Source organism: Leptonychotes weddellii, chromosome 2 (assembly GCF_054177405.1).
Source record: "Leptonychotes weddellii isolate Sample4059 chromosome 2, ASM5417740v2, whole genome shotgun sequence".
NCBI lineage: Eukaryota > Metazoa > Chordata > Mammalia > Carnivora > Phocidae > Leptonychotes > Leptonychotes weddellii.
In genome coordinates this window covers 150,676,511-150,701,548 of record NC_138370.1, presented here as the reverse complement: position 1 = coordinate 150,701,548, position 25,038 = coordinate 150,676,511, and the positions used below count along the sequence as shown (strand labels likewise).

General features: G+C 40.8%; 1 protein-coding gene and 1 pseudogene across 2 annotated transcripts in view; one reads left to right on the top strand and one right to left on the bottom strand.

The window, feature by feature from the left end:
• NWD2 (NACHT and WD repeat domain containing 2) overlaps positions 1-25,038 on the top strand; it is a 179,946-nt gene that overhangs the window by 72,166 nt on the left and 82,742 nt on the right. The window contains exon 3 of one of the 2 annotated variants that reach the window (XM_006731249.3): positions 20,336-20,452. In XM_006731249.3, coding sequence (XP_006731312.1) covers positions 20,336-20,452 — 117 coding nt within the window. Of the gene's footprint in view, positions 1-20,335; positions 20,453-25,038 lie in introns of those variants that run through there. The other variant, XM_031025845.2, reaches the window with a different exon arrangement.
• On the bottom strand, positions 1,004-1,876 carry LOC145720363 (guanine nucleotide-binding protein G(I)/G(S)/G(O) subunit gamma-5 pseudogene; annotated as a pseudogene).

The following is a 25,038-nucleotide window of genomic DNA, read 5'->3' as shown; positions in this document are numbered from 1 at the left end:
GTAGTTGTTTATCTCTCTTTTTCTCAGCTTCTTTATTTTCCATCATTTGGTCTTCTATATTACCGATTCTCTCTTCTGCCTCATTTATCCTAGCAGTTAGCGCCCCCATTTTTGATTGCACTTCATTAATAGCCTTTTTGATTTCAACTTGGTTAGATTTTAGTTCTTTTATTTCTCCAGAAAGGGTTTCTCTAATAACTTCCATGCTTTTTTCAAGCCCAGCTAGTATCTTTAAAGTCATGATTCTGAACTCTAGATCCAACATCGTACTAATGTCCGTATTGAGTAGGTCCCTGGCAGTTAGGACTACCTCTTGTTCTTTTTGTTGCGGTGATTTTTTTCCGTCTTGTCATTTTGTCCAGAGGAGAATAGATGAATGAGAGAACAAAATGCTAACAGGGTAACAACGTCCCCAGAAAATATACTCTAAACAAATCAGAAAAGACCTGAAGCCGGGGGAAAAGAAAGGGAAAGAAAGAGGAAAAAGAAAAACAAAAACAGAACAACCAAAAAAAACCAGAATATGATCAAATATGATCAGGCTGGTGCATAGATCAGTGCCACACACTAGATTTTGGGTGTATTTTGGTCTGGTAGGAGAAAATGCCTCCCAAAATTTTAAAGAAAGAAAAACTTATATATGTACAAAAATAAGGGTTGATATGAAGGGATGGAATATGACTGTAAAGATGAAAATTATAAAAAATTTTATAAAAGGGAATTGATAAGTTTGAAAAAAGAAGAGGATTTAAAAAAAAAAAAAAAAGAATGTGATCAGGCAGGAGAGTAGAACAAAGCCATACACTAGAGATTTAGGGTATGTTTTTATCTGTTAGAAGAAACTGTATCTCAAAATTTTAAAGAAAGAAGAACTTATATATATATGCCAAAAATAAAGGTAACTACTATGGATAGAATATGACTAAAAATGAAAAATAAAAATGTTTTTTAAAAAAAGGATTGATAAGATATTGGTTGAAAAAGGGAAAAAGAAAAATTCCAAAAAAAAGAAAATTCAGAGAGGTAGATGTTAAGGACCGACAAAAGTAGAAGTTTATATAGTATGGCACGTGTTATAGGGATAATAAGCTTTTGTACAGGCTTCAAATTTAGTTCTCCTTTGAATATTCACTGGTTCATGAAAAGTGGTTTAGAAAACCATCCAGAGATTCATTTTACTACAAAAAGGAACAGTTTTTGGGGTCTGAAGGGATTCGTACTTGAAGATACACCAGTTAGCAGGGGGTCGTGTTGGGCATTCTGCAGACAGAATTGTTTCAAATCTGCAGCTGCCTGGCAAACCTTCACGCAGTTGAGCCCAGCTTCCCGCCGGAGCTGTTGAACCACTTTCTTCATAGTGGCAACGCTGGAGGAACCAGACATGGCGCTCTCAAGAGCAGGCAGATTCATCCGTGCGTGGATCGGTTGGTTCATGGGTCCGCTGGGCCAGATGGTGGGGCAGCGCGGCCGGCCCCTCTCCTTCTGACTACAGCCCTGTAGCTAAATATTCTCCATGTGGTTCACCCTTGAACACTTCAAGCGCATTCCCATTAAAGGGCTTTGCCCTGGCTGTGCTCTCTCTGTAGGAATGTTCACTCCCTCATCTTCTTCACATGGGAGCTTTCTTTTTGCTCTCCAGGTCTCCACGAAATGTCACTTCCTAGAGACGCTTCCCTTGTGACCCAATCTAAAGGAACCACCTAGAGGATTTCTTTTACATCACCCTATTTTAGTTTATCTGCATAGCATGTGTGAATATTTGATATTTTGCCTTTTTCATCTATTGGCTTGCTTATTGTCTCTGCCCCACTAGATGATAAGTTTCACAAGAACAGGGACATGTCTGCCTTCATGACAGCTACATTTGTAGTCCTGGTATCGTGCCTGACACATAGCAAAACTCTGATGGGAATGTGTTGAACAAGTGAATGCCTTTCTGAGCATATGAATGAATGAAGTCTCAGTCCAAACATTACTTGCTTAAGGAAGCTATCTCTGAGCCCCTGGTTCCTCCTAGGATATGCCATGTACCCACCTTTTTGCTCCCCTATAATCTTAGGCATAACTCTCAGTCATGCATCCAGTTTGTTCAAGAAGTACTTGTTTTTTTGTTTGTTTGTTTGTTTGTTTTTTAAAGATTTTATTTATTTATTTGACAGAGAGAGAGATAGCGAGAGCAGGAACACAAGCAGGGGGGAGTGGGAGAGCGAGAAGCAGGCTTCCTGCCAAGCAGGGAGCCCAACGCGGGGCTCGATCCCACGACCCTGGGATCATGACCTGAGCCGAAGGCAGACGCCTAACGACTGAGCCACCCAGGCGCCCCAAGAAGTACTTGTTGACCATTGAGCACATGCCAGGCAACATCCCAAGTGCTGGGAATACAAAAACAAACCAATCAGACCCTCTTCTTGTGGAGCTTCCAATATTGTTTGGGGAGGCAGACAACAAACAGTAAATCCCCAGTGGTGATAGATGCATTTTATTGAGTAAATGCTTTTAGGAAAAGTAAGACAGGATATGGGGGTTAAGGAGTACCAGGTAGTCAGAGAAGGACTCAGTGATAGGACAACCTTTGAGCAGAGATCTGTAGAAAGTGATGGAGCAAATCATGCAGATGCTTTGGTAGGAGAAATCCAGATATAGGCAACCAGGAAAAGGGTCTGAGGTGGGAGCATGTTCAGAATATTCTAGGAACAGTAAAGAAGCCAAGTGTAGGTGGAGTGGAGTAAGAGAAATAATTGCAGGAGAGGACATCAAATTCAGATCACATGGGACATTGTGGGCCAAGATTAAGGACTTAGAATTGTACTGAGTGAGAAGGGAAAGGGGGGCATTATAGGACTTGGGTTCAAGAGAGTCACTCAAGCTCTATGAAGGGAGTGGAATGGGGGAAGGGAATGGTAGAAGCAGGAGGGTAGAGCAAGTTAAGAAGTGATCATGGCGTGGTCTAGAGCCAGCGATGGAGAGAATGAGACATCTGGTGAGGTGAAGTTTTCATCACCTGTCTCTAAGGTCTCTAAGTTCTCAGGACTGGAATTGTGTCTTACTCAGTGTATCCCAGTGATAAGTCCAGTGTCTGGCACCTAGTAGACCGTTGAGTTAAATATTATGGAATTGGTAGAGTATGGAGTTACATTTGACACAAGGTCTTCTAATGTTGTCTTTCTGTATGCCTGTCGGGCAAGCTGTTTTCTAGTGTTTCCTTAATTTTTTTTCATTTTAAACGAAGATATTTAATGAAAAAGCTAATTAGACCCTCTGATTATGAACTCCAGGTAATTCTATGTGTGATACACATGGGTCGGTTGTTGCTCGGACATAGAAACAACTGAATGGGAGGAACATCAAGCTCACCCAGAGCAGAGAACACACATGGCTTCAGAAAGACAAGGTGTTTAAATAATAGCGTGATTGACTTGCCAGTGTTCGGTTAATGCCCTTGGTTATGGAGAAAAGGATAGAAAGGGAACACGAGGGGAATAAAATGGGGAAAATACAGACAGATTGGGGCAAAAAGCAGGCGGTGCAGGACCCAGTGAGTAAAGGACTTGTAATTCTATACACAGGTGCCATCCGTTCTTGCTTTCTGAGGTTTCTGCTCCATTCCCACTGCCGGGACTCTGATCTAACCCTTGTTGCTTCAAAAATTGGATATGTGAAAAGCATCCTAACTGAGCTTGTTCCCCACTTACTGCCAATTGGTTACAGGTTGTTGAGGAAGAGACTAGTTTTCACTTATTTGTAAGTTCCCAGGGCCTGAAAGAGTGTTTAATATTTAGTGGGGTTTAGTAAAAGCTTGGTAAGCAGAAATGCCTACACCATCACCCTGCCTGAGTTTCTCTATACATCACCACCAGAGCAATCTTGACATAAATGTCATGTTGTCAGGTCCTTTGCTTAAAAGCTCTTAATGGCTCCCTGCTGCCTACGGGGGTCCCTCTTTACCGTGACTCAGCTGTCTCTCCACGTTCATCTCCCATTCTCCCCAACACAAACATGCACTCCAAGCCTGTCCTCTCGGAGCACATCTTGTGGATTGCTCATTCTTGACTTTCTTACCAGAAATACCCTTTCTCAGAGTGCCTGGATGGCTTGGTCAGTGAAGCATCTGGATGGCTCGGTCAGTTAAGCATCTGCCTTCCGCTCAGATCATGATCTCAGGGTCCTGGGATCGAGCCCCACATCGGGTTCCTGCTCAGTGGGGAGTCTGTTTCTCCTTCTCTCTCTGCTCCTCTCCCCAGTCATGTGCACACGCATGCACACTCTCTCTCTCTCAAATATATAAAATCTTAAAAAAAAAAGTACACTTTCTCTTGCTCACCCCGCTCCCAACCTCAAAATCCAGCTCAAGGCCTAGCTTTCTCAAAAAGTCTTCCCCACTTCTACTCTGTAAACTCTTATAAATCCACCCCACCCAGCCCCCACTGGTAATCTGACTCAAGAGTAAACCCAGTTAGTGCAGGAACCTCTAACTGCGGGGGTGCTTGACTCGGCTGGGCACTTAGGACACATCCATTTTGAAAGTGATTTTCATTTGAGTCCAGCCATTCAACTCTGTGTCATTCCTTAAGAATACCTTCTGATAGCCAGCTTCCTTAGTGGCACATAGTATTTATCTCATTTCATCTTCATCACCAACGTTCATAAACCTGTTCCTTTTTTTTTCACCTTTAACCTCCAGTAAATCCTGGGCTTTTTTTCCACCCTCAGACCCCCAGTGAGAGTGCTGTCTTGTCCCTGAGCTGGTGCTTGTGAGTGATCCCCATGTCTTCATCTCCGGCTCTCTCCCTCCAGAGTGACGTGAAGAGAATTCTCTGGTTTGGGAATACTACTATATCTGAAATGGAAATCGTCCTTCTCCCTTTTTCCAGTTTCTCAATTATTACCATTTTCCCATTCAGTCTTGGCTTCTAGTGCATTCTTCACCCTTTACAATCTACAAACTGCCCGTTCCTGTTGAGTTACCTGCCACGGTGTTTCTTAGAAGTTCACCTTTTCATAGCAGCAATGTCCGCAATAGCTAAACTGTGGAAAGAGCCAAGATGCCCTTCAACAGATGAATGAATAAAGAAGATGTGGTCCATATATACAGTGGACTATTACTCAGCCATCAGAAGGATTGAATACCCAGCTTTTACATCAACATGGATGGGGCTGGAGGAGATTATGCTAAGTGAAATAAGTCAAGCAGAGGAAGTCAATTATCATAGGGTTTCACTTATTTGTGGAACATAAGGAATAGCATGGAGGACATTAGGAGAAGGAAGGGAAAAAATGAAGGGGTGGAAATCGGAGGGGGAGACAAACCATGAGAGACTATGGACTCCAGGAAACAAACTGAGGGTTTTAGAGGGGAAGGGGGTGGGGGGATGGATTAGCCCGGTAATGGGTATTAAGGAGGGCACATACTGCATGGACCAATGGGTGTTATACAAAAACAATGAATAATGGAACACTAAATCAAAAACTAATGATGTACTGTATGGTGACTAACATAACATAATAAAATAAAATAAAAAGTTTACCTTTTCTTTTTCCATTTCACAAGGCTCTGTCTCTACTCAGCCTTCCGTTTCTTAATAGCTAAGTGACTATGGAAACCTTTTCCTGATCTTTCCCTATCCTGGGTGTTTTGTCTTCTGGGCCAGACTATACACAGATGCTCAAATCCTCTTCCTGAAGCAGTATTTACCACATTTAATTCATTCTTAGAACTTTTTTCCACATTTTTACTTGTCAGAAATCGAATTCATCTTACAAATAAAGGGTGTGTCGTGGTGTAATTGACAGTGCGTTTCTTTTTTTAGTGGAACATAACAGTATTGGACAACCTACTACTGATGTTTGCAGTTCAATAAAATACAGCACATTATGTCATTATGGAAGTTAGTGGAAACAGGGTGTATTTTCCTGTTAGACTAGGATTCAAATGCTAGGTTTGCAAATTACCAGTTCTGTGACTCTGGGCAGATTGCTTGATTTCTTTGACATGGTTGACCCTTCTGTAAAATGAGTGGGATCGTTATGAGAAGTCATGAGATCACACAAGCGCCTGGCACATCGAAGACACTCAGCCAATGTTAATTTGTCACTGCTTCTCGCCTTTTTAAGTCTTTTCTCCTGGTGAAGAACCTAGTGTAATGAAATTATGTGCATTTTTCTTTTGTCTTTCTGAGTACAGCAGACCTCTGACCAAAGGCATCTATCTATCTGTCTGAGGGGTGCTTAGTGTCTGGTGCAGAAGGACTATAAATGGGGAGAATATTTAGGAAATATTATGTCACATACAAGAAAGACAAAAACCTTAAAGGTCAGGCTGTTGGCTTGAGAGAAGATCTAGCTAAATTCTTTTAATCATTTCCTTAGCACATCAACCAGTACCGTAGGACTCTGAGCCTGGAGATATAAAATACAGAGAAAAGGGCCCCATTTGTCCATAAGGCAGAGCCAGAACCTACCCCATGTAGTCTCTGGGAGGATGGTAGAAGGAGAGAGAAAGGCAGAGTCAGTAGATAGACTTTTCCTTTCCTTACTCTGAGTTCTTCACAAAAGGGGCTGTGGGTTAGATAAGTGAAAATAAGTGGGTGGATAGGTAGCACTAAGGGCATCTTGCCTCTGCTGTCTACTTTGGACTCCAGAAAGAGATGGCCATACAATAATCGGCCCCCAACACACCCCAGCCCTGCCAGCAGACCTGGGTATGACCACAGCACGGCCATGGCGGCAAGCAACCAGGAAGTTTAACTTCCCCACGCTCCCCTCAATTATCGTGTGTCACATATGCTGAGTTAAGGGCCAACACTAGTCTCCATAACCAGGAGTGGTGGCTGCAAAAAAGGCCCATGGTGAATAAACTGGACAGAGCAGAGGCCCCAAGGCTTGGGGCGGCTCATCCACAGCAAGGGAGTTGGCCTGGCTTGGCTGCTGAGCAGCCCAAGGCTCTGACCAAGCTGAGAGGGAAAGACCAGTCCATGGGCGACAACTGCCTCAACCCCAGCCATGATGCCAGCGACCAGGCAGACAGTGGGCATCACCTGGGGACTGTGCCCAAGAGCTCCATTTTCCCCCCTCAGGATCTGAGGTCATCTGGAGGTCATCTTAGGGAAAAAGAAACGGGGGAACAGGGAAGCCAAGTCTTTTGAGAGACTCAGCATTTTGATCAAGGAGAGAATAAGCACTTAAAGAGTCCTTGAAAACATCAGACTAAGGTTTAAACTGGATAGAACTGAAAGTTCACTTTGTCCTGTGAGCCAGAGGGTGGAGACTTGGACAGGAGGCACAAACTAGTCTTAGACAAAATGAAGAAGCCACATTCTCTATGCACATCCAAGTTGTACGTTAAGTGAAATTCCATGAGTCTTCTGTTAGCTTCACCTTGGGAATGATTCCTAAATTGAACGGCCGCTTGGTCTCACGCCGAAGGTCCATCCATTGCTCCTCCACCACAGCCCTCTGATTCTGTCGAGCCCCATCTCCTTCTCTGTTATTTTTTTCCTTCCCACTGTCTACGTGCTCACAAATCTCAGAATGCCTTTTGCCTCCTGAATTACCAGAATACATCATTGGCTTTATAATTGACAGGATATGTTGTGACGCCCTTGGTCTGTTCCTCACGTTGTCAACTCATCACCCTTTTCCATTTCCTGTTAATCAAATGTGTGCTTCTTTCTAAAGCGAGATGCCGTATCCTCTCATTCAATCACACGTTGTTTCACTCAGGCCAGCACTTCAATTTATCTCACTCACTTCACATTTCAGTTCCGTCCATCAGCGCCTGGGCAAGTCTTAACCAAGTTGATATTCTGTCCGGTAAGTGAGTGACATCACCCTTCTCCCGTCCGGGAGCCAGTTAGTGGAAAGGGGGAAGGAAGATTGATAGAGATGAGAAAGGGAGGGACCTTCATCGCTCCAGTGTAATTATAAGTGTTGGCTTGCCATTTCTGCAGCATGGGAGGGCTCTTCTGGAATTCTCACCCCTGACTTCCCAAGACAGCATTATTGTTCCTCCTTTACTTGCGTGCCCAATCTTCTGCCTAATATTTCTCCTAAATATAGAGCCCTGGCCCTGTGGGGAGCTCCAGAATTTACTTGGAGGAGCTCTACTTTGCTGAACTTTTCATTCTGCTAAATTGTGGCTGACTGATTACCCCAGTGCTGGAAATCACCCAAGGAGATTAGTCCTCCAGTAAGCAGAATGAGAGATCCTCATTTGCAGGTGACATTTAAGTGTCCCAGTTGGGTACAATCACCATGAAGCCTTTCTCAAATTCTTTTTTTTTTTTAAAGATTTTATTTATTTATTTGACAGAGACACAGCGAGAGAGGGAACACAAGCAGGGGGAGTGGGAGAGGGAGAAGCAGGCCCCCCGAGAAGCAGGGAACCCAATGCGGGACTCGACCCCAGGACCCCGGGATCATAACCCAAGCCGAAGGCAGACGCCTAATGACTGAGCCACCCAGGTGCCCCGCCTTTCTCGAATTCTTAACACAAGGCAGCTCTTCCCATCCTCATTTTTTATTTCTTGTAGCAGGGAGAGGACACCTTTAACAAGATGGCACAGTAAAAAGAGCACTCATTTAAGAGATCTGCTTTGTTAATAATTAGTTATGAATCATTGAAAAAGTAACTTCAGCTTGGTTTTCTTATCTTTAAAACAAATTGCTTCTTGTGCTTGATTTTTGCTTTCTTTTGGCTTCCACAATGATGTTGTGACCTCCTCATCTCCTTTTGGATAGGCTGTCAACATTTCTGTCTTTGCGGGGTGGTTCCATCTGGAAGTCCCTCTTCTCCGAAGAACAGTCTCCTATGCATTCAACCTTCAAGTCCAGATTTCCTCACTGATGTCTACCCCCAAATCCCCAGGGCCAGATTTAGGTGATGGGTCCCATGGGCCTAATTTATTTATCCACAGACATTCACTGAGCTTTTGCTCTGCACTAGGCAGAGTTGTGGGCGCAGTGGATACCCTAGCATTGAAAACCAACCTAGTCCCTGCCTTCCTGGAGTTGTGAACAGTGGTGACCAGAGTGCCGCTGGCTGCGAAGGAAATATGGGGTGCCCTGGGCATGCACAACGGGAGGCTTCGTCAAACCTCGAGGCATCAGGACAACTGCTGAGGAACTGATGTCTAAGCTGAATCCTGAAGAATGGGTAGATGGAGAGGCTCATGTGGAAAAGAAAACTTCAAGCAGAAGGAAGCTATTTTCATAGGCAAATTTGGGAAAGAATGTCAATATTATGTTGTACTCACTGCCCACCAGCCGCTCATTTTAAGTGCTGTGTGTACATTAACTTGTTTAATCATTGCCGTGAGCCTCGTCGGTAAATTCCATCTCTTCCACTTCATTGCATGAGGACACTTAGAAATACAGAAGTAAATCACTGCTAGAGATCTCACAGCTGGTAAGGGGCAGAGGCAGGATTTGAACCAAGGCAGCGTGGTCCCACTGTCCAAGCTCTTAGTGCACCAAAAAGCCTCTTGTATTTACACATTCACGAAAAGGTATATGGATAAGTACAGATGTGTAAATGTAAGCATCTGTAAATACATGTGCATGTATGAATGTATGGACATCTCAGTATATATTTATACAATTATACAAACGTGTGAAGAGTATATACATAGCTAGAGCATGAACAGTGAGGGAGAACATGATCCAAAATGAGGTTGGGGAGTTAGGTAGGGACTAGATCACAGAGGATCTCTTAAAGCAGGTCAGAGATCCTAGATCCTATCTTCAGGCTGATAGAATGCATAGGAAGCACCATCAAGTTAATAGTCCAGGTTCAAATCCCACCTCTACTCCTTGCTGCCTCTGGAACTTGGGATGGTTACTTCTCTATGCCTCACATTTTTCATTTACAAAACAGATAATATTCCTGTCTGATAAATAAGTTACTCTGTGTAGCATCTGGTAGAGTAAGAGGAAATCTTAGCTCTGGTGATCGGATCTGCATTTTAAAAAGTTCCCTCTGCCTCAGTGTAGTGAATGGAGTAGGTGGAGCAAGGAGAGAAGCAAGAAGGCACTGTAGGGACTCACAATAGGAAGCCAGGCACAGGTGCACGCAGAGGGGGCATTCCAGAACAGTGGTTGCCGGAATCCCAGTGACAGGAACAGAGCCAACTTTGGGTTTTTCTCTCAGGCACAGACTTTGTGGTGGGCATGCTGCCACTGAAGGAAGCTGGTCCCTGGTTACAGCCTGGCTACTATTGCTTTGTGGAGGGAGCTTCTCCAGCTTATTCTCAACACAGTTGCACGCACGGTGGCCTCTGGCTTGTGGCTCTTTCTCTGCCCCCAACAACAACTCATACCCTTTCTCTGCCCGCATGTTCATTAGGCCTAGAACGTCAGAGGTCCTGCCTTAGTCCATGATTTAGTTTTCTTCACTGTCACATTACAATTGTTGGGGCTGTCCAGAGGCTCAGTCTCCCAAGACACAGAGGCCTCAGGTGTGAGCTGTTAGTCATCCTCACGAGGCTTTGGGTGAAGCATCATCCTACATCATAGGATTGTGTATGACCACTCGGGCCAGCCCATCCTCCCTGGGCTTGAGTTAGCAACCCCACTTTCCCAGAAGAGCCTTAGTCCTGTTCCCATAAATCTTAGTCGTGTATCTCACATGATAAACATGTGAGATAAACATGTCTTAGTCATGTTCCCATAAATCTTAGTCCTGTATCTCATGACCAAGAGAATAATTGCAAGGTGACCTAAAGTCAGTATTTGCTATATAGTTCTAGTAAAAGTGTGGCCAAGGATGATGTGGAGCTGAAGAGGGTTGTTTTTTGTTTTGTTTTGTTTTTTTCATGTATCCTATGCATCTTGGGGAAGTCATCCTAACCAGAGCAAGAATTACCATACCTCACCATACTATACCATACTATACCATACCTCAGCACCGGTAAACAGTATCTGGTGAACCTAGTCTCAAGTTAAAGACTCCTCCCTGTTTACCTTCTCCTGTAAGATGAACATTCTGTTTAACAGGACACAACTAAATCAAAATCGAATGAGTGCTGTATTGACCTTGAAAGTTATGTCCATAGCATAGTAATGTTGCCCTCATTCAAAACTTTCTGACCTGTTGTGTGTTCTTTTGTATATTTTTAGTGGTGGCAGATAGGTTTGATTTTTTTGAAAGCATGAAAGGTCTTTTCAAAGCCACGTCTTACCATGTAAAGGCCGATAGGCTGGGAAAATACCATTTTTAATGAAAACAAATCTAACAATACAGTGACAAGAGTTTTTTCAATACAAAATGAGATAATTCCTACAGAGGAAATTGTGGGGCGGTGGCAGAATCCTTGGAAGGGTTGAGTAGCCTCCCATTGGAATAACTTTGAGAAACAGCGTTCATTTCAGTGCTGCATTTATTCAAAAACAAAATCAGTCACATCACCTCTGAAGTTAACATTTTTGTTTTGCATTCAGGTAGTGTCTTATAGCATGGGAAAATTGAGAAGGAAAATATTTTGGAAAATATTTTAATTCAAAGGCTTTTTCTGAAGAAATGGTAGTGTGAAGCCTTTATGAATGCACATTGACCTTTTTTTTGGGTAAATCATGAGGTCATTATTTGTTACTTACAGGTCGCTTTATTGTTTGCTTGGTAATCTGGGTATTTAAATGGCTAGGTCTGATTCAAGTGGCAAAATTTGTTAGGGCCTTTATTTGCTGGCTTTTTGTTTTCAGACCAATTCAGGACATAATAATCATGATTCATTAGCCTCCCTAAGAATATTTTAAAGCAAGTCCAATGGTTTTAAGTAAAAAAAGGTAAAATCAAATTACTTTCCTGGGTGTTTATACTTAATGATGAAATAAGTAAAGGTACATAAAATGTGCTGTCAACAAGTTAGTATTCCAATAAATGGTAAATTAGATTCAGTGTCTGCAGTGCCTGGACATTAGGCTAAAAGCTAAACTTAATTTTTGTAAGTGTATAATAAATCTTGTCTTGTTGAGCACTTTGGATTCCACCTGCTTTTTGCCAGTTATTGATCATGCAGATATATAGCAGATTTGCTTGCCCGAAATGGTGTTTTGTGTTGCATAAGTTAGATGTTTCATTTATTTATTTCCTCTCTGCCTTCATGGTTGCTTGATTTTATCCTCTTTCATCATTTTCTGCCTATAAAGACGTTTGAGAAAGAATAATTTAAGGGAGAAAATCTGGAAGCAGGAGGACATTTAAACAAAGTGACCAAAGTAAGGTGACCTGGAATTAGAAAGGCCTGGATGAGGGCCGGGGTGGCCAAACTTGAAGGAAGTAACAGGGACAAAAACTATTGCAAAAGACTTCCACTGGCGGCAGATAAATCACGTGACCCTTAGGCTTCTATTTAAAAATATTGTTTTGATTTTTACCCTGGTCATTTATTCCACATATATTTGGTTAGATCTTATTGTTCACTCTTAATATACTAGGTGTTTGATTTAAACATCTGTTCTTGCACTCAGTTCTACTATGAGGAGGGGATGTGTGACGTGTAGAAAATCACAATACTCAATAGATTTACAAAGTGTCATTGAGATGTAATTCACCTACCACAAAATTCTCCCATTGAAAGTGTGCGATTCAGTATGTTTTAGTATGTTCACAGTTGTATCAGCATTGATTTTATATCATTATCATCACCTCAAAAAGAAATCCTGTGCTCTTTGGCTAACACTCTCAAATTGGCCTATTCCCCTCCCTCCCTACTCTAGCTGACCACTAATCTATTTTTTATCTCTGTAGATTTGCATGTTCTGGACATTTCATATACATGGAATCATACAACACATTCCTTTGTGACTAGCTTCTTTTACTAAGAATAACGTTTTCAAGTCTCATCTGTATTGCAGCATCAGTATTTGACTACTTTTTATTGCTGAATAATATTCCATGTATGGATATATACTACATTATATTTATCCATTAATCGCTTGATGGACATTTGGACTGTTTCCACTTCCTTAGCTATTATAAATAATGTTGCTGTGAACATTCATGTGCAAGTTTCTGTGCAGACCGTGTGTTTTCATTTATCTAGGAGAACTGTAAGATCATGTGGTAACTCTGTTTAACTATTTGAGGAACTGCCAGGCTGTTTTACAAAATGACCGCACCATTTTGTATTCCCACCAACAATGTAGGACATTGCTCACATTTTCATTAACACTTGTTATCAGTCTTGTTTGTGACAGCCATGCTAGTGGGTGTGAAGTGTTATCTCATTGTGGTTGATTAGCACATTTCCCTGATGACTAATGATATTGAGCATCTTCTCATGTGTTTATTGGCAATCTGTATATGTTCTGTGAAGAAATGTTTACTCAGATCTTTTGTCCATTTTCAATCAGGTTGTCCTCTTATTATTGAGTTGTAGGAGTTCCTTATATATCCTAGATGGCAATGCCATTATCAAATAGGGTCCTCTTTTTACTTTCTTGATAGTGTCTCTTGAAGCACAAAACTTTAATTTTGAGGAAGTCCAATTTATCTCTCTTTATCTTTGGTTACTTGTACGTTGCTGTCCTATCTAAGAAACCATTGCCAAATCCAGGTTCACAAAAATTTGCCCGTGTTTTCTGTAAAATTAGTTTTATAGTTTTAACTCTTAAGTGTATGTCTATGATCTGTTTCAAGTTAGTTTTGTATATGGTGTGAGGTAGGGTGTCAAACTTCATTTTTTTTACATGTGGATATCCAGTTGTCCCAATACCACTTGTTGAAAAGATGAGCCATTCCTCATGAATTGTTTTGGCACCCATGTTGAAATCTGTTGACCACAAGTGTGAGGATTTATTTCTGGATTCTCAGTTTTATTCCACTGAATATCCTTATGCCAGTACCACACCATTTTAATTACTTTGTAGTGAGTTTGAATCTGGAAGTGTGAGTCCTCCAACTTTGTTCTTCTTTTACAAGATCGTTTTAGCTATCCCAGGTCTCTTGAATTCCCATGTGAATTTTAGGATCAGCTTGTCAATTTCTGTGAGTAAGCCAGTTGGAAGTTTTATAGTGATTGCACTGAATCTAAAGATTAATTTGGGAAGTATTGACATCTTAAGTCTCCCAGTTCATATACTTGGGATGTCTTCCAGTTTACTCAGATCATCTTTAATTTCTTTCAATAGTGTTTTATAATTTTAAGAGTATAAATTTTACATTTCTTTTGTTAAATCTGTTCCTGAGCTTTTTATTCTTTCTGATGGTCTTTTAAATGGAATTGTTTGCTCATTGTTAGTGTGCAGAAGTACATGTGGTTTTTGTATATTGATCTTATATCCTACAACCTTGCTCAACTCATTAGTTCCAACATTTTTTTTTTTTACAGATTTTATTTATTTTAGAATGAGAGCATGCAAGGGGGGTGGGGGACAGGGGGAGTGACACGGGGTGGGAGAGGGAGGAAGAGGGAAAGAATCCCAAGCAGACTCCATGTTGAGCCTAGAGCCCAATGCAGAGCTCAGTCTCATGACCCTGAGATCATGACCTGAGCCAAAACCAAGAGACACTTACCCAACTGAGCCACCCAGGCGCCCTTAGTTCCAACATTTTTTAGTGGTTTTCTTAGGATTTTTAATATATGAGATTGTATCATCTATGAATAAAGATAGGTCTACTTCTTCCTATCTGTATGCATTTTCTTTGTTTTTCTTGCCTAACTGCCCTGGCTGGAACCTCCAGTACAGTGTTGAATAGAAGTGGTGAGAATGAATAGCCTTCTCTTGTTCCTAGTCTTAAGGGGAAAGCTTTCATTTTTTATTAAGTATGCTGTTAGATGTAGTTTTGTTTTTTGTTTTTTTCCCATGTATGCCCTTTATTCAGGTTGAGGAAGTTAAATTCTATTCTTGGTTTTTTGTGTTTTCATCATAAAGTGTGTTTGATTTTGTCAAATTTATTTTTTTTCTGTCTCTGTTAAGATTGACCATTTGGTTTTTGCCCTTTATTGATATATAGTGTGTTACATTAGTTAATTTTCTGATGCTAAGCCAACCTTGCATTCCTGGGATAAATAGTACTTAGTTGTGTTGTATAATACTTTTTATATGCTGCTGGGTTAGGTTTTCAAGTATTCTTGAAAACACTTGAGTATTCTAGTATCCTCTCCTTTTGTTTTATATTCATGAGATATTGCTCTGTCATTTTCTTATATTTTTGTCTGCCTTTGGTACTAGGATCATACTGGTCTCATAGAGTAAGCTGGGAAGTGTTCTCTCTTCTAATTTTTGGAGGACTGAAGAATTGATAGAATTCACCAGTGCATCCATCTGGACCTATGCTTTTCTTTTAAATCACTAATCTTTTTTCACATTTCTGTTGACATTTTTTTTGTTTTGTCTTGAGTCTCTTTATGTGACTTGTCTCTCTCTGGTATTTGTCCATTTCATCTAAGTAATCTAATCTGTTGGAATACAGTTGTTCATAGTATTCTCTAATAACCCTTTATTTCTGTAAGGTCAGTAGTAGTAGTGGCCTCTCTTCCACTCATGATTTTGGTAATTTGAGTCTTCTCATTTTTTTTTTTTTAAGATTTTATTTATTTGTCAGAGAGAGAGAGAGAGCACAGGTACGGGGAGCAGCAGGCAGAGGGAGAAGCAGGCTCCCCACTGAGCAAGGAGCCCAATGCGGACCTCAATCCCAGGACCCTGGGATCATGACCTAAGCTGAAGGCAGATGCTTAACCAACAGCGTCCCTTCTCTCTTTTTTTTTTTTAATCCAGCTAAAGTTTTGTCCCTTTTGTTCTCTTCAAAGAACCAACTTCTGTTTTCATTGATTTTTTTCTATTGGTTTTTCTGTTTCTGACCATTAATGTCTATTATCTATTATTTCCTTCTGCTAACTTTAGCTTGCTCTTCTTTGTCTATTTTTTTTTTATTAAATTCAGTTAGCCAACATATAGAATATTATTAGTTTCAGATGTAGTTTAGTAATTCATCAGTTGCATAAAACACCCAGTGCTCATCACATCACGTGCCCTCCATAATGCCCATCACCCCACCCACCTCCCCTCCAGCAAGCCTCAGTTCCTTTCCCATAGTTAAGAGTCTCCCATGGTTTGTCTCCCTCTCTGATTTCTTCCCATTCCATTTTTCCATCCCTTCCCCTATGATCCTCTGTGTGGTTTCTTATATTCTTCATATGAGTGAAACCATATGATAATTGTCTTTCTCTAATTGACTTATTTTGCTCAGCATAATACCCTCCAGTTCCATCCATGTCGATGTAAATGGTAAGATTTCATCCTTTCTGATGGCTAATATTCCATTGTGTGTGTGTGTGTGTGTGTGTGTGTGTGTGTGTATCACATCGTCATTATCCATTCATCTGTCGATGGACATCTGGACCCTTTCCGTAGTTTGGCTATTGTGGACAATGCTGCTATGAACATTGGGGTGCAGGTGCCCCTTCAGATCACTGCATTTGTATCTTTGGGGTAAATACCTAGTAGTGCAATTGCTGGGTCATAGGGTAGCTCTATTTTTAACTTCTTGAGGAACCTCCATACTGTTTTCTAGAGTGACTGTACCAGCTTGCATTACCAACAGTTTAAGAGGGTTCCCCTTTCTCTGCATCCTTACCAACACTTGTTTCCTGTCTTGTTCATTTTTGCCATTCTAACTGGTGTAAGGTGGTATCTCATTGTGGTTTTGATTTGTATTTCCCTGATGGCTAGTGATGTCAAACATTTTTTCACGTGTCCGTTGGCCATTTGTGTGTCATCTTTGGTGAAATGTCTGTTCATGTCTTCTGCCCATTTCTTGACTGGATTATTTGTTTTTTGGGTGTTGAGTTTGATAAGTTCTTTATAGATCTTGGATACTAGCCCTTTATCTCATATGTCATTTGCAAATATCTTCTCCCATTCCATAGGTTGCCTTTTAGTTTTGTTGACTGTTTCCTTGACTGTGCAGAAGCTTTTTATCTTGATGAAGTCCCAAAAGTTCATTTTTGCTTTTGTTTTCCTTGCCTTTGGAGACGTGTCTAGCAAGAAGTTGCTGCCCCCGAGGTCAGAGAGGTTGCTGCCTGTTTCTACTCTAGGATTTTGATGGATTCCTATCTCACATTTAGGTCTTTCAGCCATTTTGAGTCTACTTTTGTGTATGGTGTAAGGAAATGGTCCAGTTTCATTCTTCTACATGTGGCTGTCCAATTTTCCCAACATCATTTGTTGAAGAGACTGTCCTTTTTCCATTGGATATTCTTTCCTACTTTGTCGAAGATTAGTTGACCATAGAGTTGAGGGTCCATTTCTGGGTTCTCTGTTCTGTTCCATTGATCTGTGTGTCTGTTTTTGTGCCAGTACCATACTGTCTTGATGATTACAGCTTTGTAACAGAGCTTGAAGTCCAGAATTGTGATGCCACCAGCTTTGGTTTCCTTTTTCAACATGTTGGAAACATGTTGTGTCTTCATCCATCTCAAAGTATTTTTTAATTTCCCTTGTGATTTCTTTCTTTGATTAGAAGTATGTTGATTTCCATATATTTATGAATTTCCCAGATTTATTACTGATTTTTAATGTCATTGCCTTGTGTTCAGAGAACACACTTTATTTCATTTAAATACATCTTAGTTTATTGAGGGTTGTTCTATGATCTAATATATGTTCTATCCTGGACAATGTTTTATGTGTACTTAAGAATGTATATTCTGTTGTTCTATAAATATATTAGATCTAGTTAGTTTATAATATTGCCCTAGTCTTCTACTTTTTAACTGATCTTCTTCCTAGTCATTCTTTCCTTTATTGTATGTGGGATATTTAAGTCTCCACCTATTATAGTTGAATTGTCAGTTTTTCCCTTCACTTCTGTCAGTTGAATTTAATGTATTTTAAGACTTATTAGTTGTATATACATTTATAATTGTTACATCTTCCTGATGGATTGACCCCTCTATCATTATAAAATGTCCCTCTTTATCTCTGGTTACACTTTGTTTTAAACTCTCTTGCCTGATATCAGTAGTCATGTACGCTTTCTTATGGTTACTGCTTGCATGATACATCTTTTTCCATCCTTTCACTTTCAACCTCTTTGAATCTAAAGCGTCTTGCCTATAGACTGCACATAGTTGGATCTTGTTTTTAATCCAGTCTGACAATCTCTGCTCTGATTGGATTGTTTAATTCATTCACACTTAATGGTGTTAATATAGTTGGATTTACATCTGCCATTTTACTTTTTTTTTCTTATATCTTTGTGTTCCTCTATTTCTTTTACTTTTTTGCTTTGTGTTAAGTGAACATATTCTAGTGTGACATTTTAATTCCTTTAATAATTTTTTCACTAGTTTGAGTTATTTTCATATAGTTATTCTTAGTTATTCTAAGTTATTAGTTATTATAAGTTCCTAGTTATTCTAAGACACATATCAGAATCTACTTGTAATTTATACCAACTAAATCCAATGAGCTATAGAAAGATTACTCCTTTATATCTCTATTCCCTTTTTCTGTATGTGACATTTATATATGTTACAAATCCAATTATATTGTTATAATTACATGATTTTAGGTGAGAGACAAGCAGGTATATATTTATAGCTTTTGTGATATTATCGCTTATATCATTTATATTTACCATTTGTTTCTCTTCATTTGTTCTAAATCAGACCTTTCCTCAGGTATGTCCAAACAGTGTCAGCCACAAGGATGGAGAACAGGCTCTGTGAAGGATTGTCCGTTTGTGCACAGCACGACTAAGAGTTAGCATTCACACTGCAGATTTGTGTGTTGGACAGTTTATTGGTAGATGGCCAAAAATGTCTTGTTCTAATGATCTCAGTAATTTACAGAGCTGTCAAATGAAGGTTTCTGGGATGGTGAAGTGGTCTGTGCCTGTGCTTTCCAACATGAGAGTCGGTAGCCACGTGTGGCTCTGGAGTACTTGAATTAATTTTAATTTCTATTTAATTTTAAATAGCCGTAGCTACAGGCTCTCATATGGGACACTGAAGTTATCATCTCAGATGGCCCCTTCCTTGATACTGTGGTTAAACCTTCTAAAGTAGATTAAAGGGAAGAGCCCCCCCCCCAAAATATATGATAGTTTCATTTATTATAAAACTTACAGACTGGACCATGGGAATATTATTTTAAAAAGTTGTTCTATCTTTATCAGCCATCTAAAAACTCAAATGCAGATAGACAAAGAAATGATGCAAACACAGCCATGCAGGGCCATGGCCAAGAGATGGAAAGTGCACAGAGTCCCTGAGGTCTGCTTGGGGCACAAGGGAGGACCCATGCTCCGTGCTTCCATCACACTAAATGCCGTACAGCCAGTAAGGAGGGGAGGGTCTTTTTCTGCTTGTGGGAAACAAAGGAAGGAAATCTTCAAAGCTACAATTGGAAACTTTTACTTTATGTAGAACAGTGGTTGAGTAAAGGGAATGAAACCCATATTGCTTTTCATAGCCGATTTTTCAAAGAGTGTGCTTGTAAATGTCTTTACAGACTCTCAGAATCTTCCCTCATAGTCTTTGAAGTAAGGAGATTGAAGATATTATCCTCACTTCTCATTAAGGCATACCACCTTGCATTGTTTCCAATACATGGTTTTCAGACATGTCTTGATGAAAGCCAAACTGCTTTCAGATGAAACAAACATAAACAAAATGTCTATCCCCATGGGATAAAGCATCATAACAGGTTTTTTTTTTAGGTTTTTAATTTTTTTAAGAAAGTTCAATGTTTGCCTTTAGGTCAGTATATTAATTGCCATTGTGCTTTTCCCTTCTCATATGTATTTTTTTTTTTAGATTTTATTTATTTGAGAATGTGCACAAGAGGGGGGGGGGGGCTCAGAGGGAGAAGCAGACTCCCTGCTGAGCAGGGAGCCTGATGCACAGGGTTTGATCCCCGAACTCCGGGATCATGACTTGAGCAGAAGGCAGACGCTTAAATGACTGAGCCACCCAGCCCCCCCATATTAAGATACACAGTAACATTATACACTATTTTTTGTCTCAAATAATGTGGTAACCATATCCCAGGTGCTTCCAAACACTTTTTTTGAAATCCTGTTACCATTTCAATATAATGAAAGCCTGCCCTGCAAAGTCTCTGACATTTAACATTTCAGTTTTCTCTGGGGCCATGTCAATAGTATAATAAGGAAAAAAAGAAATTATAATGTTCATCCCTAGCCCATCATGGAATAAAAAATATATCTATTTGAATAGATCTTAAACATAATTTTCCCTTGTAAGGGAAAACATGCTGCAAAGAGAAAAGTTAAAAGTCACATTAGCTTAACATTGTAAATAAGAATAAAGCCCACAGGTAAATGAAGTTTTCCTGCAGGTAAATTAATGCTGCCTCATCCATTGATTCCCAGGTCATAGATCTCTACTGGGGCATCGATGAAGACGAATGGGACAGCCCAGAGCTCCAGAAGACTCGCATGAAGCTGCTGGAGGATTGTTTGAAAACTTCTGCAGGTCCATGTTTTGTTGTGGGTATAAAAAAACTAATGCTTTATACGAAATTGTAGATGACTGAGAATTGTTGTGGATGTGTGATTCTTAAGGACTTTTAATTATTTTGAATGAGGAAAAAAGACTGCCTTTTCTGTGTCTATTTAAAACCTTTAAACTGTCTCCTTGCCCTCAACATGTGAGAACAAAACCTTCAGCCTTCCATAAGCAGCACTGCAAATTAATGGTGAATAATTTGAAATGATAATCGAAGGGATGACTGGGGTTTGATGACAACTTCCACAACACCTTGTGATCAGCAGAAAGGATTACTATGTCAGTCCACACTGAACAGCCTGATTTTCCTCACACTGTGTAATGTATTCGATCACAGTGTCTCCATGTCTGGCCACTAGAATTTTTGGCAGTTTTTTAACACAGTGACTGAAACATTGTTAAAGTCAACCAATATAGAATGTCAAATCCACCAGCAGAAAATGATACCCTGTGGGGTGAAAAAATTTGTTTTTAGATTGATCTTCAGCTAGATGTTCATTAAAAGCTACAAATTAACAGATTTTTCAAGTGGAACATTATTTACCAAAGAATACCCACTCTTCTATCTAAACACAGTGGTAGTAAGATAAGTAGGTCATTCTATAGCAGGCGATGGTGTAAAATCACTGTCTGCATTTAGCTTAAGAAAGAACCTTATCCTGAATCCAAACAGATTCTAGCAATTGATACAGAAGTTGCCCCTCTCAACGCAGGATGTTCGGAGGCTGATGGAGGAGCATTAAAATTACTAGTGAATGCTTCAAGGAAACTCTCATACAATTAAAAGCTAGGTTTGATGTATCAACAAAAGTTTTCAATATTTATTTGCATATCTGTTAAGCTCCACATAGGATTAAGAAGACAGAGATGCTATCAGAAATCTGACCGGTTGATACTGAAGTTCTTACTGAGGATAATAAAGTACATAAAAGCTCTACAACATTTTTAGTATCAGTATATAAATTATTCACTCTCTACTTATTGAATGCTGCTGGGGCAGGAATGGTTCTTAGTGCTGGGGATATGGTAGGCTGACCCACATGAAATGGTTATTTTGTGTGCCAGTTAGGATTTAACCTTAGATTTGAACTAAGAAGATAAAACCTTTAGAGCTTGCTTGCATGCTTAGTTGGGGTCAAAGGGAGAGGGCAGGCAAAAATGAAGGAAATAAGGAAAATCATAAGTGCTATGAGAAAAATACAAAAAGGAAGGAGAAGGCCTCACTGATAGGGTGAGGGAAGACCCATGAGGGGAGATAAGAAAGGGGAAAAGAAAGAACCAGGTAGATTTCCAGACCAGAATGCCCCAGGGAAAGAAAATGGAACCATGCCTGGCATGTTGAGGGAATAGTATGAGCACGAGGGGAGAGGACTGCAGAGGAGGCCCTATCTTGGGCTTTAGCATCTTGAAGTTGGTTACAGAGATTTTGCTTTCAGTGACCTGAGAAGCCACAGAGTGTTTTGAGCAGAGGACTGAAGTGATCTGATGTATTTTAAGGCCCACCATGGCTGCCAGGTGTAGGATAGAGGGCAGAGCATGGAGCCCCCTTAGAAGGTTAATGCAGGAAGCCCAACAAAAGCACATGGCTTAGGGGGTTGAAGAATGGACATCTAAAAACAGTGACAACACAGAAAGTCCTGAAAGCCATATTAGATATCTGAAGATCTAGTAGTGGTAGGGGTTTAAGACTTTTCCCATGGGTCTTCAGAGGATAGACTAGGACCAGCAAATGGAAAGTACATGGAGACAGGTTTCAGCGCTGGGTGAAGAAGTTGGAGGATTCAGCATTCACTGGTTTTGGGGTCTCACAGATCCCTGGGTTCTGACATTTCATAGCTGCGTGATAGTGGAGGAGTTTCCTTACTACCCTGAGCCTCAGTCTCTTGATCTGTGAACTGGAGATGATGATGATCATTATCTAGCTCCTGGGGTCATTCTGAAGATGAAATGAAACTCCAGGGCTCTTTTGTAGCGTCTCACCTATGGCAATCCACAGTAAGTGTTCATTGTTACTTGTGGTAATCACTGTTATCCCTCAAAACCATTTAAAGATGAAATCACCTGGCCCAAATTGTAATGAGTGCATCACCAAGAAAGTTGTCCTCAAAGGAGAGAATACAACGCAGTCTGGCAGGGGTGCCAGAAAAGAGATTCAGACAGTGGAGATGAGTCAGACCAGGTTCCATGATGCTTGGAAGCTAGATTTGGGAGGTATGCCCTGGGAAGTCACAGTTGTGATGCTCTACACAGCTCTGTCCTGATCCAACCTCAAATTCAGGAATGAGAGAGACATTCTCCCCTCTTTTATCTCCCTGTGGCGCGTCCTACCCAAACTAACTAAAATTAGTCATGGCCATTAATTCTAACAATTTGCTGGTAGGGGAGTGAATAAAGCCTGCAAGTTCCAGCAGGTTCTGAGAGTAGAGGTTAAGTGATGGAACATCAGAAACAGCTTCATTGAGTGTAAACAAACGATTTATCCCTCCTCCTGCTCACTGCTACATGTTGAAACTCATGGCAACCATGATGAAACCCTGTGGATACAGCTAGGATATTCACCCCAGTGATCCTAAATCAGGCAAGACTTAACCTCACTGCTTATGGGAAATAGTACATCTCTTCCTTCCTTTCCTGTTGTAACTATGGTAACAGTAGGCATCTCGGTATCGCTTTTGAGCTCGTTTCCTTGCCCCGTGCTCCTTTATGGTACTTCTAGAAGTCATGATGACCCCTGTGGGTTGCAAAGCACGGCATATTATTTTCCCTAATGCTAAAGTCTTTCACAAGAAAATTCACTATTGCTGAATGACAAGGTTTTTATATTTTCAAAGGCTTTACAGATATTAACCCTATGTTACAGATAAATTCAGGAACCAAACAAAGCTTTCATTTTAAGTACCCAGGGGACTGAGGCCCAAAGGAAACCTGGACTTAAAGGTTACATGTGCTTGGCTCTTTCCAGCTTCCTTTCCTACAAGTTGTCCTTTGGGATATGGCCTGAGGTCGTAGAGTCTGGCAGGCTGTGCCCGTTCATCCTACACAGCTGTCTGTACACTGGTTTTTGATCACAAGGATGGGATGGAGTAAGGGGCCTGTCCCTGTGTCCAGTTCCCCCCTCAGGGGATTGACTCAGGAGACATGTCATACTGAGAATACATCACTTTCTTGTAGGAAAGCACCCACAGTGGGGACAAACCCAGTTTTATTTCACAACCTGAGTTAGACCTCTGGACAGGGTAGTTAACTAACCTCACCATGCTTTAAAATGGGGAAATAATAACTATAAATGACAAGTAAATGTTGAATAAATAGCAAAGGTTTGTTGTAGGAACCAAATGTGATTGATAGTTCTTTATAAAGGGCTACACAGCCATTAGTTATTAGTAAGTTGTGATTTAAGTTATTTTCAAATGAGAATAAAAATGTTTTTACTCATAATGGACATTTCTGTGATACTGGAAAATTTTCCCTTTGAAAATGATGATGATAGTCTAAATGTAGAAAAGCACTAAGACTTGATTCACACTGTCAGATATTAAAGTCATATATTAAAGGGTTTTTGAGTTCATTCTTAACAAATGTTATAAAATGTAGAGAGTATATCTTCATTTGCTAGATATGAATTTGCTGGAATGTACTTAATTAAACCATTATCTGCTCCGGAGGAGGGATTTTGACCAGGACTGTTCTTAACAGGAAGACAGCTTACAGTTGAGGTCAGAGTCCTTATCTGCAGAGAATGGCCTCAGCCCCTCCCCCCCGAAGTATGGAAAGGTTAGCAGAATGTTCCCCACCAACCTGTCCCAGCCACTTAGTCCATAAAAACTCATTATGAAGGGGGAGAGGAATATTGTCTTTTGGAGAGAGCAGAGTTCTCTCATCCCCGCCCCCTCTTCATGATGTGTGTTTATGGAGAGGATGGATTTTCGTCTTGTCATCCTTCCGGATTTGAAGTACAATTTCTTGTGACATTTGACCACTGACCCTGGACCTTAGGTGAAGTCCTGTCTCTTGGCCAAAGTTGGTAAAAACAACTACTCTGCTGGCTTGAAGAACTGGGGGTTTGAAAGCTTCCTCAGAGAATTAAGGGAGCTGCCCCCAAGTGTGTAGGAGCTGTGGGGAATGCAGACGGCGCTTCACTCCATCCCTCAGTCCAGAGTGGATGATGTAGAGATTTACTGAGGGAAAGGTGTGGGCAGGCTGCCCCAGGGAGGGAGTCAAGCCAGGCCCGTGCAGGGAACCAACACAGGGAGTTCCGGTTACAACTGACTGAGACAGGTAAGAGAAGATTCCAGGACCTCACTGAGACTCAAAGGGGCATTCCCTATATCTTAGAGTCAGGCCAAAGAGAATGCTGCCTGTGATAGGCTTTGTCAATTCCCAGAAGTCTCAGGGAGCCAAAGCCCATACAGCATCCTCATCGGGGGACCAAATATAAACAGACATAATTTGTCAGCATTGGATAGAGAAGCAGCTGAGACCAAAAGAATGGGACTACTGCCATCATTCTTACCTGAGTGTAAGTGGATGCCCGGACTTCCACACCCCACCCCTACACACACCCCCT